Source organism: Clinocottus analis, unplaced genomic scaffold (genome assembly GCF_023055335.1).
Source record: "Clinocottus analis isolate CAN_PGR_092001 unplaced genomic scaffold, fCliAna1.0.p SCAF_13, whole genome shotgun sequence".
Classification (NCBI taxonomy): domain Eukaryota; kingdom Metazoa; phylum Chordata; class Actinopteri; order Perciformes; family Cottidae; genus Clinocottus; species Clinocottus analis.
Genome location: NW_027175854.1, coordinates 12562614 through 12579586, shown reverse-complemented (window position 1 = coordinate 12579586; position 16973 = coordinate 12562614). Strand labels below are relative to the sequence as shown.

General features: G+C 41.9%; 2 protein-coding genes across 2 annotated transcripts in view; both read left to right on the top strand.

Moving 5' to 3' along the window:
- The window catches only part of ror2 (receptor tyrosine kinase-like orphan receptor 2), a 43706-nt gene extending 37810 nt beyond the window's left edge, over positions 1 to 5896 (top strand). Inside the window, exons 5-9 of the mRNA XM_068574286.1 lie at positions 584 to 705; positions 860 to 1174; positions 1578 to 1832; positions 3551 to 3756; positions 4349 to 5896. Of these exons, the coding sequence (XP_068430387.1) occupies positions 584 to 705; positions 860 to 1174; positions 1578 to 1832; positions 3551 to 3756; positions 4349 to 5806 (2356 nt within the window). The 3' untranslated portion in view covers positions 5807 to 5896. The remainder of the gene's footprint in view (positions 1 to 583; positions 706 to 859; positions 1175 to 1577; positions 1833 to 3550; positions 3757 to 4348) is intronic.
- Positions 5897 to 9407: 3511 nt separating this feature from the next.
- Positions 9408 to 16642, top strand: nfil3 (nuclear factor, interleukin 3 regulated). The gene is made up of 2 exons (XM_068573285.1): positions 9408 to 9564; positions 12971 to 16642. Exon 2 carries the CDS (start codon positions 13053 to 13055, stop codon positions 14433 to 14435), a length of 1383 nt encoding a protein of 460 aa, XP_068429386.1. The 5' UTR covers positions 9408 to 9564; positions 12971 to 13052; the 3' UTR covers positions 14436 to 16642.
- Positions 16643 to 16973: the final 331 nt, after the last annotated feature.

The window sequence follows — 16973 nt, the reverse complement described above, 5'->3', positions numbered from 1 at the left end:
AGAAAACATAACTTTTTCTATAATAAACTGAAATTAGAGGGCTGCACGGTGGTGTAGTGGCTAGCACTGACGCCTCACAGCAAGAGCGTCTGTGGTTCGGATACTGGTCTGACAGGTCCTTCTGTGTGGAGTTTGCATGTTCTCCCCGTGACAGCGTAGGTTCTCTCCGGGTTCTCCGGCTTCCTCCCACAGTCCAAAGACATGCTGCATAGGTTAATTGGACTCCAAATTGCCCGTAGGTGTGAATGTGAGTATGAATGGTTGTCTGTCTATGTGTCTGCCCTGTGATGAACTGGTGACTTGTCCAGGGTGTACCCTGCCTTCACCCATTGACAGCTGGGATCAGCTCCAGCACCCCAATGAGGATAAGCGGTTCAGATAATGGATGGATGGAAACTGAGCCGATGATATATTAGCTCTGGTCAACATGTCAGAGTCACGGTATATAGCGATAATAGTAGTTGTAAGTGGCTGCTGTAAATACATATTTACCTCTTAGTTTCTTAGTTTTTTGTTTTCTCTCTTTTTTTACTTCTGCTTTGAAAAAGAAAATGTTTCAAAAATGGTTCATTTTTCTCTTCAGGTCGCATGTGAAAGGTTTCTGCCAGCCGTACCGAGGCATTGCTTGTGCTCGCTTCATTGGCAACCAGAGCATTTATGTTGAATCTCTACAGATGCAGGGGGAAAGTGAAAACCGCATCACAGGTAAAAAAAAAAAAATTTTTAAAAACACCTGACTCTTTTCGTTGGCCTATTTCAATATGATCAATAAACAGCGGGGTATAATTCTAACTATTGAAGATATCTGAGATTACAAAAAACATGCGGTTCAAACGTGTCTTTGTTTCCTCCTTACAAGCTGCCTTTACTATGATTGGCACCTCCACCCACCTATCGGATCAGTGCTCCAGATTCGCCATCCCGTCCTTCTGCTACTACGTCTTTCCTTTGTGTGACGAGGGCTCTCGGGCACCACGGCGGCGCCAGCTGTGTCGAGATGAGTGCGAGGCCCTGGAGAACGACCTGTGCCACGCCGAGTACAACATTGCCAGGTCCAATCCCATGATCCTCATGCAGCTGGAACTCCCCAGCTGCCACCTACTGCCGCGGCCTGGCACAACCGATGCTGCTTCCTGTATGAGGATCGGAGTGCCACCAGAGAAACTGGGTCCATGTAGGTGGATGCTATAGCATGCACAAACCACACATATGCATGTAAAAGCACCTTCCGGAATGAACACAACAATTTGCAGTGCTGGAAGGGTAAATACACTGGATTGAACCAGGCTAGCTGCTTTACCCTGCTTCCAGTCGTTATGCTAAGCTCGGCTAACCACATCCTGACAGTTCTGTACCAAACTGATTTCCTAAAATATTGAAGTGTTCTATACAAAGCCTTACAAAGTAAACATAACACATGAACTGGATATGTTTTAACAGTTAAACAATATTTTAACTGGACATATTTAACAGTCCAGTCAAAATGGGTTCCCACATTACACACCACAGAACTGCCACTCGGTGAACTAGCTGAAAATCAATACTATAACCCCACCGATTCACTGTCTCCCTTACAGATTCACCAACAGACCACAGCTGCTACAACGGAAGTGGAGCTGACTACAGGGGCACAGTCAGCGTCACTATGTCTGGTCATCACTGCCAGCCATGGAGCTCTCAGTACCCTCACAGTCACCATCTGTCCCAAGACTACCCCGAGCTGTGGGGAAGTCACAACTTCTGCCGTAACCCAGGGGGCCAGATGCAGGCGCCGTGGTGTTTCACGCTGGATCCTCAGGTCAGGATGGACCTGTGTGACATCCAGCCCTGCAGTGAGTACCCGAATGCAACAATTGTACCCTTAATAGTTAGTTTGAGATTATCATTCTTATTATTAAGAACGTTTGTTGTAAAACACTGTGAATAAAAGACAAACCACAAAGTGATCTTCATTTAAGAGGTGTTAGACAATTCTACCTGTTTTTCTTCCTCGTTTTTGTCCAGAACACCAGTATGTGAATGCTGTCACATTAACCTAAAGGCAACACACCAGCACAGTAGTTTCACCTAACTAAAATAAAAAATAAGTATGAGTTTGCAAATTGCAACCAGATGGAATGTCTCCTGTATGCCAAGTGTACAGGAGAACTAGTGGTCAGAATGACAAAAGGCATTACTTTAACAGATATAGATGAATAAAGCCAGCAGCTGATTATTAGCTGTGTAAAACACACATTGTAAAGTCTATATGACCCAAAAACATAACATTTTGAAATTGTACTTTATGTGATTTTAATGTGATTGTTGGCACAGTACATTACCTAACTATACTGTTAAATGTGCAATTTATTTCTGATATGTGCATTAATGCCTGCCAGTTTTCAATGGCCATTATGCCAAATGGCCACTGCTGTTTTTTAAATGCCAGGAACAAATGTTATGGGAAGAGGTTTAAGCCAGTGGAACACAGATGACAAAACTCTTTTTCCACTCCACCAGCAGACATACCAGTTGTCAAAGGGCTTAACACTAAGAATCCGCATACAACACAAGAGTGGCTTAACATCAGTATGTTGGTGCAATGTAGCATCTGCCAGTGAATGAGATTTCATGTATCAGTCGCACAAGGCAGCAGTGGCATTCATCGGTAGGGATCAGTGTATGCCAGAGGAGACGGATTAATGTTTGCTGGGGCCAAAATGAATGACGAACTGTTTATAAGTGTCATAAGCCGTCGCAAACGCAGAGGCATTCAACTAACAATCAGCATTTTGCCATGCTGTGATGTATGATCTTTAGACAACATGGACGGCTAACAGAGTGTCACATTGCGTTGCGTGAACAACAGATGCAGCTTTCTTTCATCTGACATTGTTTCACTGAATGAATGTGTGAAAGACAATGTAGACATTGTCTTTTGTCACGATTAGACAACCAAGATTGTTTCAGGCTGGAAGGGAGCTGAAATAAGAGACTCTTAGCTACCCATGTGGTCTGTAGGACAGCACTGTAATGGATCTGTCAGCAGTGTAATAAAGGATGTATTCTACAAGTGCCGTCACACTAAACACAATATTGCAATATTGAAAATGTGAGCTGCAACTTAAGATGCAATACTACTCTAGTTCAGTTAGAAAGCTAGAGCTGACAGTTTTGAGATGGGAAATATTCAGAGCTCAGGTACTGCCCAGGGATGGGCAGTGCTAATATAATAAACAGTATTTTGCCACCGGTTACCATGGATTTCCTCTACGTTTATGTATCTGTAGTGATAAATATCCTTTCAAGTCACATCTGATGAGTAGAAATTTTTTGTTTTACTTTTAACTAAAGATCTTTATTTCTCAATAGATCCTGTTAATTATTTATTTTGCTTTTCAGGAGACTGGACACATTTGTTCATTTAAGACTGTAACTAATTAGAATTATATTCTAGCACTTATTTTCAGTTGACTGATTTCAGTAGACTGACCACTAAAGGCACATCGAATGAACACTGTCAATGCAATACAAATTCAGAGGACTTTCTTTGTTGTCTTCCTATCTTCAGAGCTCCCAGACAGCCCTAGGAAGGAGATCCTGTTTATTCTAATTCCTGCCATTGCCATCCCTTTGGTCATCGCTTGCCTCTTCTTTCTGGTCTGCATGTGTCGCAATAAACAAAAGGACTCGACTGACACACCACCCCGCTGCCAGCTAAACAGCTCACCTAACCAGGACATGGAGCTGTCTCTCCTTAATCAGCAAAAACAACAGGTAATACACACACACACACACACACACACACACACACACACACACACACACACACACACACACACACACACACACACAGTAAAGAGTATAGAGGCTCACTACACAGGGATACTTCATTTAAATTATTTCTTATCTGTGGTTGTGTATAGACTGACTTTTGCACTGTATTAGAAAGCATAGCTCCTTCATTATTTTTTAACACAAATTATAGGAATAATCGTTTAGCCCCTCTTCACACAAGGGCTAAAAGATTATTTGACAATGGTGTCACAGTATTGTACATCACTGTGCATTGTTTTGGTGTCTGATGAACCCTCAAAATCATAGATCTATTACACAAACTCAAATCCGTTGATCGTATTTCAGCATCTCATTGTTACCTGAAGCAGCACAACCCCACTAACACTTATGCTTTAATTTGTTTAAGGCAGTGCTGGTTTTAGTCTGTACACCCAGGAATCAAAAAGAGAGTGACCTCCCGTCACCTAAATTATTAACGGTTGCATTCCAGTGCTAAAGTATGAGATTAAGTTTTATTGATGGCCATACACTTTGATGACATGCAATTGTATTTATTGCTTTGTGGCTGCAGGCCAAGCTGCGGGAGATCAACATGTCAGCCGTGCGGTTTATGGAGGAGCTTGGTGAGGATCGGTTTGGCAAGGTTTACAAGGGCCACATGTACGGCACTGCACCTGGTGAACAGACCCAGGTGGTGGCCATCAAAACATTAAGAGACAAGGTTGATGCCCCTCTCTGTGAGGAATTTCGCCATGAAGCCATGCTCCGCGTTCACCTACAACACCAAAATATTGTTTGTTTGCTGGGTTATGTCACTAAAGAGCAGCCGATGAGCATGATATTCACTTACTCCAGCCTTGGTGACCTCCATGAGTATTTGGTGATGCGCTCCCCTAACTCGGATGTTGGCAGCTCAGATGATGGCAAGACAGTCAAATCTACACTGGAGCAAGCCGATTTTCTTCATATTATCACCCAGATTGCTGCCGGAATGGAGTACCTTTCCACCCAGCAAGTAGTCCATAAAGACCTTGCTGCCCGAAACATTCTAGTCTTTGACAAACTCAGCATCAAGATCCTGGATCTGGGCCTGTTCAGAGATGTCTACTCCGCTGATTACTACAACCTCATGGGCACAAGCCCTTTCCCAATTCGTTGGATGTCCCCAGAAGCTGTTATGTATGGAAAGTTGTCCACCGACTCCGACATCTGGTCTTATGGTGTCTTGCTGTGGGAGACTTTCAGTTACGGTCTGCAGCCGTATTGTGGCTACTCCAACCAGGACGTGATCGAGATGTTGCGCAGTCATCAGCTACTGTCTTGTCCAGATGACTGCCCATCCTGGATTTACACCCTCATGCTGGAGTGTTGGAGTGAATTCCAAGCGAGAAGGCCTCGCTTCAAGGACATCCACACACGCTTGCGCTCTTGGGAAAGCCTATCCAACTATAACAGCTCGGCTCAGACTTCTGGCACCAGCAACACTACCCAGACCAGCTCTCTGAGCACCAGTCCTGTTAGCAACATCAGCATCAGCACGGCAAATGCATCTCGTTACACCAGCCCTAAGAAGAGCTTGCCTTTCCATCAGCCCCAGTTCATGCCCATGAAGGGCCAAATGCATCGACCAATGGTGCCTCAGCAGCTCTACATCCCTGTCAATGGGTATCACCCCATGCCAGCTTACCCATACCTGCAGAACTTTTACCCTATGCAAATACCTATGCAAATTCCCCACCAGCAGATGCACCACCCACCACAAATGGTTGCCAAAGCTGGTTCTCACCATAGTGGCAGTGGATCCACATCTACAGGCTATGTCACCACTGCCCCTTCCAACACTTCTGTCACAGAACGAGCAGCTTTGCTCAATGAGGACTCCAAGACCAATGATGAGGACTTGGCTGAAAGGCCGACCCAGGATGGGCTGGACCAAAACAAGGACATGTCAGTGCCTGAAACAGAATTGCTAGGTGACAATGACCCTCCACAGACTGACGAACTGGTGATACACCTGTCAGACACATAAGTGTGGTTCTGTTTGAAGAACAGTCGAGCTGAAATATTTCTGTGAGCTGTGCTTGCCAAAATTAAAGAAGCAGCATAGAGTGAATTGAGAAATTTTGTGGAACAGTGAGTGAATGTTTTCTAGGAGTTTCTTAGATAGTGCTGCCACGGATTTGAATGTCAAGTGTGTGTCTCATGTTTATACCTCTCAAACTCCTGTGTCAATGATTATGCAAAATGAATCATGCAATTGTTTATAAACCTTTTTGTAATGTTGCCATTTAGAGGGATTTATGTTCTTGCTGTTGCTGTGCAACACAAAACATTGTCTTATTCACCAATACTTTAAAGGTTGCTTTGATGAAAGTTCTTTTTACTTGCCAGCAAGGCCATTCACTGGGAGGCCCCAACGCACACCCTCCCACCTCGGATGCTGGACCCTTCTCTAAAGGCACCAGAACCTTTTTGCTTGTCTGGTAAAAAGGGAGACATTAGTTATGTTTATTGTAAGACACAAAGCAGAGGTATTTCTACCCTAGAACCTGAAACTGAAATCAGATGTCTGTAGTAGCATTTTGCTTGTGTTCAAATTGTGCACCACTAAATGCATTTTTAAGTTTTTGAGGTTATTATCCTATGAATTGTGAAAGCCACAATCATAGATCAATAGAAGGTATGATGAATAGTTCTGCTGTAGGAGTTTTAAAAGAACTTTATTAGTAATTATACTCACTGACAAAAACCAAGAAGGAGAACCAATAACTTCTCTTTTTTATGCCATTGACAGAGTTCACACACAACTTATTCCCCATGAAGTTGATACTTTGAACATCAACTTTGATAACCAAATTGTGTAGATTTCTAATTATGTACTTTGGTTTGAACATTATATTTGTTTATAGTTTTTCTTTATTGGTAAAGATTCATAAGCCTCATGTTAGTACAATGTCCTTTCCACCACATGTTTGCTTTGTTTAGGTAGATTTTTTTCTTTCCATATAATGTTTACATCCTTCTATGGAGTAAAAAATAAAATAAATAAAGTCAGATTAATAAAACAAAGTATTTCTCCTTGATAAGAAAAGCAAGTCATATCCTTTCACTTGATTATAATTTGTCTTCACCTTTCATTGCATGTGCAGATATATAATATATGGTACACTGCAACTTACATTAGGCCAAAACATATACTTTGTACTGAAGAAATACTTGTATTGCTGATCCTAATAAAGTAATGTAAACATCACATACTGTACCTTTTTGCATCCTCATCCTTGAATGAGGTTGTTGGCTCAACAGAGTAAGGAATTCTGGCCACATGATAAAGAGATTGTAACCCTTTGTTCTGTTTAAAGCTGGACTTGGCTACATCCACACAACTATTTCACTTGTAACTGTTTCAAAACTGTTTTTGTACCTATCTATATCCTTATATGCATAGTTACAAAAGGTATATATATATATATATATATATATATATATATATATATATATATATATATATATATATATATATATATATATATATATATATATATATATATATATATATATATATATATATATATATATATATAATGTATGTATTGTTTTTATGTATACATTGGTCCAAGGACTGAGACAGCAGGTGTGTGTTTAGATGTTTTAGTTCACTGTATGGTTACATACAGTGAACACTGCAGGCTCTAGTCAGTAAAAGAATGGTTTTATTCATGGCTTGGCTTGCACAACTTCTAATCTCAAGGGGTGACAGGATCACTGGCAGGAGTCTAAATGACCTTCAGAATCTGGACAGATTCTGTATGACTTGATGATATATTAACCTCCTTATTGAAAACAAAATCTACCATTAGTTAGTCCAAACTGCACCTCAAGGCAATTTGTCAATGTTGAACTGAAGCATCTACTTGCCATGCCTATCCTGGTATAAGAAATCTGGAAAAGAAACATAAATAATGCATTAGTATACGAATGTATGATTCTGAACAAAGGAACATAATTTAACGTGACATAAATTAAGTTTCCAAATGCATTTGCTTAGTGTGGCTATAGACAAAATGCTACGCGCAGTGGCTAGTTTATTGGGTACACTTCAATGTCATTCTCAGCAAACACTAAAACAGCATCTGAAGGCCTATAATATCGCAATGTGTCTGCTGAGCTTGCCAGCAGCACATTAATACCCCAACCCACCCATTTTAAATTCCTGGAAATAAATAAAATCTTTCCTGCAAGCTATATTTTATCTGCGTAAACTATTCACGTTTCTTGTTTTTTGTTGATCCCTGCAAGAAAAATGAAAACACTGAACATCTTTGACCATGTAGTCTGTGTAGTCTGTAGACCCAAATTCAGCATCATTATGGATGGGAAAAAAACTTGATGTAACAGTTGCAAGTGACACCTTTTTAATAAAGAGTTTTCCAGAGATTGCCTAACATGCTGCTTTGTCAATATCTCATGTTTTGCACATGCCATTTGATTGCAGGGTGCTGCCATAACATAGAAGGTTTCTTATGAGTTATAATATTTAATATAAAGGTTTAGTGACGTGTTGGGACAAACAGATCTAGACTGTCACACTTAGCTTCTTATACCTTGTTGTCTTTTTCTTCATATTTGTTGTTTTGTCTTGTTTGTGAAAGTTGAGGAGAATGTCGTGAGAGAAGATGCACTGTTAATCCTCTTCTTGGGCTCATGTAATGATGAGCTGACCTGCTGACCTACTGACCCCTACAGTATGAGGGAGCGTGTGTGGAACAGTGCTCGGCTATGGATGGCTTCAGAAGCAGCTCTAACACTTAAACAGAGCAGGAGAACATCCCGGGAACACATCCAGGCAGCGACTGTGCGAGCAGCAGCCATTTTAACTCTGAACTCAGAGAGGAGCAGATTTGCATGTACACCAGCTATCCAACAGTGAGCCCTAGAGGTGTTCAGCAGTATGTGCAAATGAAATAATGCAACACACTTGCCTGTTTTTTTAATGTTTTTTTTTTGTCTCATTTAATCCAAATTAATCAAAAGATGTAAACCTGTTTTAATGTTTGTAATACTTCTGCGCTTTAACTATACTTGAATAACTCTTTATTATGATAGTCGTTACTGCAGCTAGTTGCATCCGTGTATTCATTAAATCACGTTACATTTTAAAATGTGGCTGGTCAAGCGCCATCTATTAATTTATTTTGTGCAGTGTTCAAACATCGTTTCATATGCTCGATGTAAACAAAACATAACATTTGACTGACTATCTGACTATAAACACCTACCACGTTACTGTTCATAAAGTACATGGCTCTGTGTGAAGTACTGTGCTACATTGTTTAGAATGGGGCTTGTTTGTGTATTAGCAGCGTAAACATCAACTGAATCTGTAAGATGTTAAAAATCCACGTCGGCCCGACTGTGTGACGATTAGACGCACCAAAAAGCCCCACGCGCTTTGTGGATGACGGCATGCATTGTATGAGAGTTGAGCGCTCTGTTGAAGCCAAGAGTCATTGGCTAAACATTGGAGGTGGCCGGGTTCCGATTGGCTGCGGTCGCTGTCATTCAATTTCAAGCTGCCAATACACTTAACCGCTGACCTACTAACACAGATCCATGACTCAGTAGCCACCTTGATAGGAAGAAGCCAGCGGGTGAAGCCAGGTACTTGGCTTCAACTTTTAGGATTTCATGCACAGTTATTTCCTTCGTAGCCCAATGGGGAACTTCACTTCTTCTCGGAGCTAGATACGCGGAGGAACACCAAACCCCTACCAGGTGGTAGTAGAGGTAACGTTATAGTTTTTATTTGAGGTTAAAATAAAGCGGACTCTATCCCTACTACTTACAAGGTTTCGTTCGGAGGAACGTCCCAGAATCACAGCTGCGCATAGCTAACGTTAGCGTCTAACTCCGTGTCATGTGGCTAACATTAACCTCTGATTCCTTGTGTAATGTCACTAAATGCCACTTCACATTAAGAATAGCCATGTTGAGGTTTACGTCAAAGGGTGGAAACAAAGCTCAAGTTCGCGGCCAATGCGTGTTGTTTCTCTGTGGGCTGTTATCGTAACGGGACGATACGGGCACCACGTTAGCTGTTACAAAGCAGGACGCGGGCTGGTAAACGAGACGCGTATCGGGTTGTATTCTCGTGCACGGAACGTTATCTTTAGGCCCTCTGGAGTCCAGGAGTTTACTGTTATAGCCCAGAATGTGTAGGTCCCTGGCCGTAACGTCTTCAGAGCCGCGTGAGGTTGTTACGTTATTGCTCCAAGTGATGTAGCCTTTCCTCACTGTTGTTTACCCGGGCTCACGTTTAGGTGGCTTACTTTTTAGGGCGGAGGTGGACCGCGCGCTTCAACAGCGTCCGCGGGTGTCATGAGGAAGCGAGGAGGCAGTGATGTCAACAGAGTGAATGCCCACATTGTCTCAGCGCAGCCTGGGACACGGGGCGGGACACGTCCGACACGTATCGAGCTGTTTGAACGCGCGTACACGTTGGACCGTGTTCCGTGTTGGCGTCTGCAGCCGTAGAACCTGCTGGCAGCCGCGGCCGGGGCCGCGCAGTGCACCGCGTTGAACGGACACAATGAAGGAATCTGGGACAATAGGACGAGTTGCCCGGTCCGCTAGCGCCCGAGCCGGATCCTGCTGAACCGACGGTGACCTCCCCCCCCCCCCCGTGCTCTCACGTTGCGGTCATATTCCCACCCATTTTTAATCACGTGTGATCCAAATTTAGTCTCGCTGTCATAAGTTGCCTCATTAGAAACAATCCTAGCATCCATACATGACAGCTGTGTTGTGCACAATATGGACCTCTGTAAAAAAAAGAAAAAGAAAAAAAGAAGAAAGAAATATCTTTCACCATATAAAAATAGACAATTCATCCAAAGAGTGACAAAACAGTTTGTTTTTTCAAATGGTAAAATTGAGCATGAACAATTTCCCAGATTTATATTATACCAGACTACCACAGATCTGACGTTGGGTTTATTCTGGATCAATTTAAATAGTCCATTCCCTGGGAAACGTACCAGGCTGTACATGAGTCTGTGTGACATGTATTCATGTAGACCGACTCCAAGGACGCAGTCAGGGGAGACATTTATTTGGGACATTTTATCACACCCCTAACCTTTCTTTCTATTATGAACTTTGTGTCTATAAACAGACATATTTCTACGGCAGTCATAATTCACGTTTAGTTCTGTGGGAGAGTGCCTCATGTTACTGGCTGTGTGTGTCTGTTAGAGCTTCTGCCAGGCCATGTGTTGCAACTACAGCTGTCCGTAGTCCTTTGTTCCTCCTTCCACTCTGGGTGTACAGGAGCATTGAAAGCCCAAAACAGGCTAAATTGTCTTTTAAGTAACATTTCACTTGAAACAATTATTATTTATTTAAATTATTATAATTATTATTTAAATTAAAAACATTTCTAATTTTCTCCAAATGGTGGTGACTTTACGGATACTTCCCCCACACAATTACCATTTGTACATCAATTCCCTGCCCAGTGTTAGTTTGAATTCTTGAAGAGAACTCATGTCTCATCTTTCCAGTCGTGTGCTCACTAGTTTACACGTATGCATCTGTGCAAGCGCACTACTTGAACAGACTTGCAGCGTGCTTGCGACAACATGAGACGGTAATAGCGGAAGAAGCTTTGTGAATTGTATGATTTTGGTAAAGAAGCACGTGTATTGTGAAGCAGCTTACGCCTGGGTAAACACGACTTTGATTGTACTGCAAGAGTTGTGCGGGAGCTCGTTAACAGATATAGTTTTGCTGTTGTTAAACATGTCCCCATTTACGACAATTCATCATGACTTAAATATAAATGGAGATAAGTCAATAAAATTGTGTTCTCGCCAGCAATTTTACAGACTAGCACTCAACAAAAATTAGGTAGCTTTCACATAAAATGTTTTCAATCTTTCTTGAAGATCACCACCTCACCATCTGTGAAGAAAACGAAACACTGCGATCGATCATCTCATCCGCTTCCTCAGCACATACACGGTTGTTGTTGCTGTGCAACACATGGGTTACTCTACCCGCAAAGCTGTGTGCGAGTCTTTGCTAGGTCAGTAATTGATTTTAGTTTCTGTCACTGAAAAACAGATATATCGTATGTATGTTTGTTCACCTTGATAGCCAGAGAAGGGACATGGATCCAACGTGGGGATGAAGAAGGAAAGGATACCTCAGGGAGGGACAGAGGAGGAGAAAGAAGAGCGAAAGCAAAACTAGCAAAGTACAAGAACGTGTGCCAGAGAGGAGAGGGAAGGAGAGTAGGAAAGGAGAGGGTAGATGGAAGTGTGCAGGAGTGGCTCAAAGAGGAGAAGGCACAAGAAAAAGAGAAAGATGAGACCAGCTTCAAAACAGTCTGGATTGGACTCAAATTGGGTTGAAAGTTTCAAGTTTTAAACTAATGACAGCCTTTTCATAAAAAATGACTTGTTATACTTTATTGACTTTGAATACACACACACACACGCATACACACACACACACACACACGCACACGTATGAGAACAGAGAGGGTGAGAGTTAGTCGCCTCTCACCCTTCACTGTCAGTCAGAGAAACAGATCTCAGTCAGATATGATGTTTCTGCCCGATGCCGTTGTGTGTTTACATGTGGAGCACAACTCCCTGTCACATCATCCACAGTTAAGCAGGGTTATTTTTCTTGGTGTAAATTCTCTTTTTTGTTATCTAACGAGAGATAAAGACAACAATGCCTCATTAAAACTACTAACGATAAGATTTTATTTGAATCCATTAAAATACTTTTTTTATTCATTTATCATTTAAATTGTGTGTTTTTATGAAGACAAAAAACACTGCAAATTACCATAACAAAGTAAAAGTATAACATTTAGAAATGTTGATGGTTTACTGACTTCAGGGACGGTGGCAAAAATAAATAAGAAAGTCTAGATCCAGGTAGACCAGATGCCATCAAATAACAAAGGGATCTGTATCTGTTAATGTGGGTCATCAACAAATGGGATCATTGATCCAGCTGTTATATTTGGTCCCTTTTTTTCTAAACTGTAAGTTTGTTGATCGCTGCCCCCACCCCCAGTACCGACCTTAATGAAAATGCATTGCTTATCTCGTACTTCAAACTTTGTTTCAACTTGACGCTGATATCTAAATCTCTCTCATTGTCTATTATTCCACAGATTTGCTCAACTCAAGCGGATTAATCCAAAGTGGCAGTTACTATTGCTGCATTCACTGATTATGGTGCACAGTTAAAGGCCTATGAACACATTGACAGTAGCCAACAGTGATAATATGCAATCAATCAAGCAGGAGGTGCACTCCACTGAGCCCTACAGCGGAGAGGATGCTCTGGTCCTGGCTTTACAAGGGGCTAGCAGAGACATGATGGGCCACAACATCTCTGAGATTCTGCTCAAGGCTAAAACCACCTGTCGCAGGAAGAGAGAGTTTATCCCAGATGAAAAGAAAGACATCCTTTACTGGGAGCGGCGTCGAAAAAATAACGAGGCGGCTAAACGCTCCAGGGAGAAGCGCCGCGTAAACGACATGGTGCTTGAGAACAGGCTGATGGCCCTGGGTGAGGAAAACGCCTCCCTCAAAGCTGAGCTGCTGTCACTGAAGCTGAAGTTTGGCTTAGTCAGCTTGGCAGCGTATGCCCAAGAGATCCAGAATTTATCCAGCTCCGCCAACATCGACCTCTACCAGGAGTTTGTTCCACCAAATGCTGGCCAAAGTTCGTCTAGCAGGGTTTTGGAGCCTCATCACTTGCGCAGCAGCTGCATATCAGTCATCAAGCATTCGCCTCACATGCCTGAGACTTGTACCACAACTCAGGGCCGCTTGAGTAGCTGCGGGACTGCAGATGTCAAGCAGGAACCAGCGGAGAATGCCAGCTATGCTCAAGAGAGAAGCAGTCCCTACGAACTCTATAGGAACTACATGGCCAGCCCTTTGTCCGGGGTCTACTCTCAGCCTGCTTCATTCCTGCAGCTCACCAGGTCGTCCAGTAACTCCCCCAGGAGCTCAGACGACAGCGCCGTAAGCAAATCATCAGATGGCGAGGACGAGCAGCAGGTCCCAAAAGGGGTGACGCCGTCTGTAGGCGATCCAAGAAGCGTCATCGTCTCCACACACAAAGTGCCGGATGCCAGTTCTTCAGCTTTGCCCCATAAACTGAGAATCAAAGCCAGAACCGTCCAAATCAAAGTGGAGGCCGTCGACCCTGAATATGAGTCCTCCAAGAAGTCTTCCTCTCCCATCAGAGGTTCAGAGGGAGGATGCTACCAGACCACTCAGGACTCTTACGCCCTGTCCTCCACGTGCCCTCTGTCATTACAGGTCACCAACATGCAACACTGGGCCCATCAGTCTGAGCAGTGGCATAAGAGCCGCACAGAGACACCGCAGACTGGCTGCCAGAGCAGCGAGCTGAGCATGAGCCCCATCTCTAATAGAACCATTGCAGATGTAAAAAAACACTCGGGCGGCGACGACTTGTTTCTAACACGGAGCGCCGACCGGTTTGCATACGCGGCCTCCCTGAAAAGGCCGATCGCAGCACAGCAAGGGTCTGTGATAGAGTCAACCAAAAACCAAGCTGCCCGTCATGAGTCATTATCAAAAGGATGCTCCTCTGCTTGACCTTTTTGTATTTTGTTTTGCATTTCCACTGTATTTGTTGTTGCACTGTGCGCTTGATATTGAGGTTAAACAATGTTTCGATTGGCGCTAATACAAAGTGTTAATAATAGCTGTTGGAGCACGAACAAAGGTTGATCACTAATATGACCTGAACTGTAATAGTAATCATGGTGCATTCAGTATAATATACAATGCCACAGCATGAATTCCATCATCAGTTTAACAGTCATGTCATACTTAGCCCTCTGCTCCCCTCAGACACAGATGCTGTTTTCAGTCACTGTTTGATGTCATTTGCTTCCACCTTTTTGCCCACTTCACACCTCTTTCATTTTTATATTAAAAGCCTACCAGGATTATATTCTTTTAAGAAGAAACTTACTTCTTCCTCTTTTTTTGATCAATTCATGACCAAACTTAAAAGTCTTTAATGTGAAAAAAAATGTTCAAGAAAAGTTGTGTTTTATCAGAGTCAACAGTAGCTTCAAAACCCCTTCAAAGTTAAGGTGACGGAATGAGATGTGATTGAAAACAGCTCTTTTCTTAGTGACAGCAGCTGAGCGTGACATGACTGTACTGATCATGTTGGGGCTGAAATATTAATTTTACGGAATACATTCAGTGTAATGTGCTTCCATGTTTATCAGGTTAAAAATACATTAACAGCTCATAAAACAGGTGTTTTATTATCACAGTTATCTCGTGTGTGTTCAAAAGTTTGGAGTCACCTATTATATTGATATAAAAACGGTATAATTCAGACACCTTTGACTTACTCACTGAAATGATTCAAACTTCCCCATATTTTTGAAGGCAACTCCTGTTAGTTCCAGTTTGTTTTAGGTTTTATTGTGCACTTGCCACTGAAACAGGAACTTGTTCCCATTCAAAGCTGCACAGGTTAAGATGCTAAGCAGATCGATCAATCTTTAGGATAGTCCGCCCTTTGTCCAGCATTTTGTTCTCCGTGTACTGAACATTGCTTATGGAAACCATTCTCACATAACAACATGTATTTGTAAAATAGGACGTCCTTCAACTAAAAGCATGAAAGACCATTTAACAATATAAAGTAGTTCTCTCAGAAATTTGACTGGACCAAACTTTTGAACGTGTGTGTGTGTTTAATATATATTTTATAAACACCTGGTTCTAACTGCACTGAAGGGAGACCACATTTCTGGGCAGTAATTAAGATCTGACAGTAAGTTGTTAGTTGATGAATTGTGACAGGCATCATACGTGTGTAGTATATTATGATGTGTAAAGTTTTCATATTTTTACCAAATGATTGGTGGCTGCTGTCTCGGGGCTCCGCCCTCCAGTATCACTGAGCATCACCGAACACAGCAGAAAAATGCTGATCCCCTCACGCGTTTCTTCTGGGGGCCGTTTGTTGTTGTCGTTGCCAAAGATTGCAGTCTGGCAATTCTTTGCTTTAAAGCAGAAATCAGTTTTTACAAATGTAGTTTGGTTATTTTATTTATTTGATTGTTGGTGTGGTGACAGGTTTGGTCCGTCTGCTTTAAAATGATCTTCATTTCATGGGTTTGCAATTTCGTTATCATTTGCAAGACATTTCCTGGAAAGAGCAGAGTAACTTGATACTAACTACGGGGGAAACTGGTATTCAAACGGCCTGCTCATGTAACCTGGAGATGATTTCGTCCGTGCACAGCAGGTCAGCTGAACATGTCAAACTATGGAATTTGGTAATATGAAATTAATAAATGATTTCCTGGATTTTAGTTTTCCTAGACAATGTAGTTGCCCCATAATTGATATCAATTTACAGTTCTTTTTATGATGTTTAAGAATGTGGACATGTAAGATACTGTATTTGTGTTCTCTCTTGTCTTATGTTCATGCTGCATAACTTCATCACTTCATTAAACAATGCTGTGTTCGTGAGTCACTGAGCTTAAATGACCTCACAGGCGCTTCATCACTCTGCTGAAGTTTAACTTGCAGAAAGTTGTTTGGCTTTAACCGAAGTTTAGCTTCACTTTTTAATACACTCTGCTGCACTAATTCACTGTTTGCCAAATAGCTTCTCTTTTGTTTTTTATATTTGATTCTTGTTGATTATTTCAACTTGAGAATGTGTGTGACACTGGCTGGAGAAAATACCACTAGATGGAGATGACAATGCTAGTTGTGCTTAATAAGGCTCTGACATATATTCTAACTCATGTCAGAAGACTCGTGTGTGTGTGTGTGTGTATTTTGTTGTCATGTATGGATGGTGGTAACTCTATTTGCCCAGCAGCTTGAAGTCCAGCTTTCTGGATCTGAACAGTGCTCTCAAGATTTCTTGTAATGGTGAATTTTTGTTTACAATAAATGTCTCGTCACTGAATCAAGTTGTTTCTTCTGTGTATTTTCATTTTTAGATGAGCCAAATTTAGGACCACATTATTCTGATTACAAAATAACAGTGCTTTCCCCAAAATCTGAGCAGTCAAGCACTGTATTTGAGTAAAACATATTGATGTATTCTTTACTTGATTATTTTCATTATATGTGACTTTGGAAATA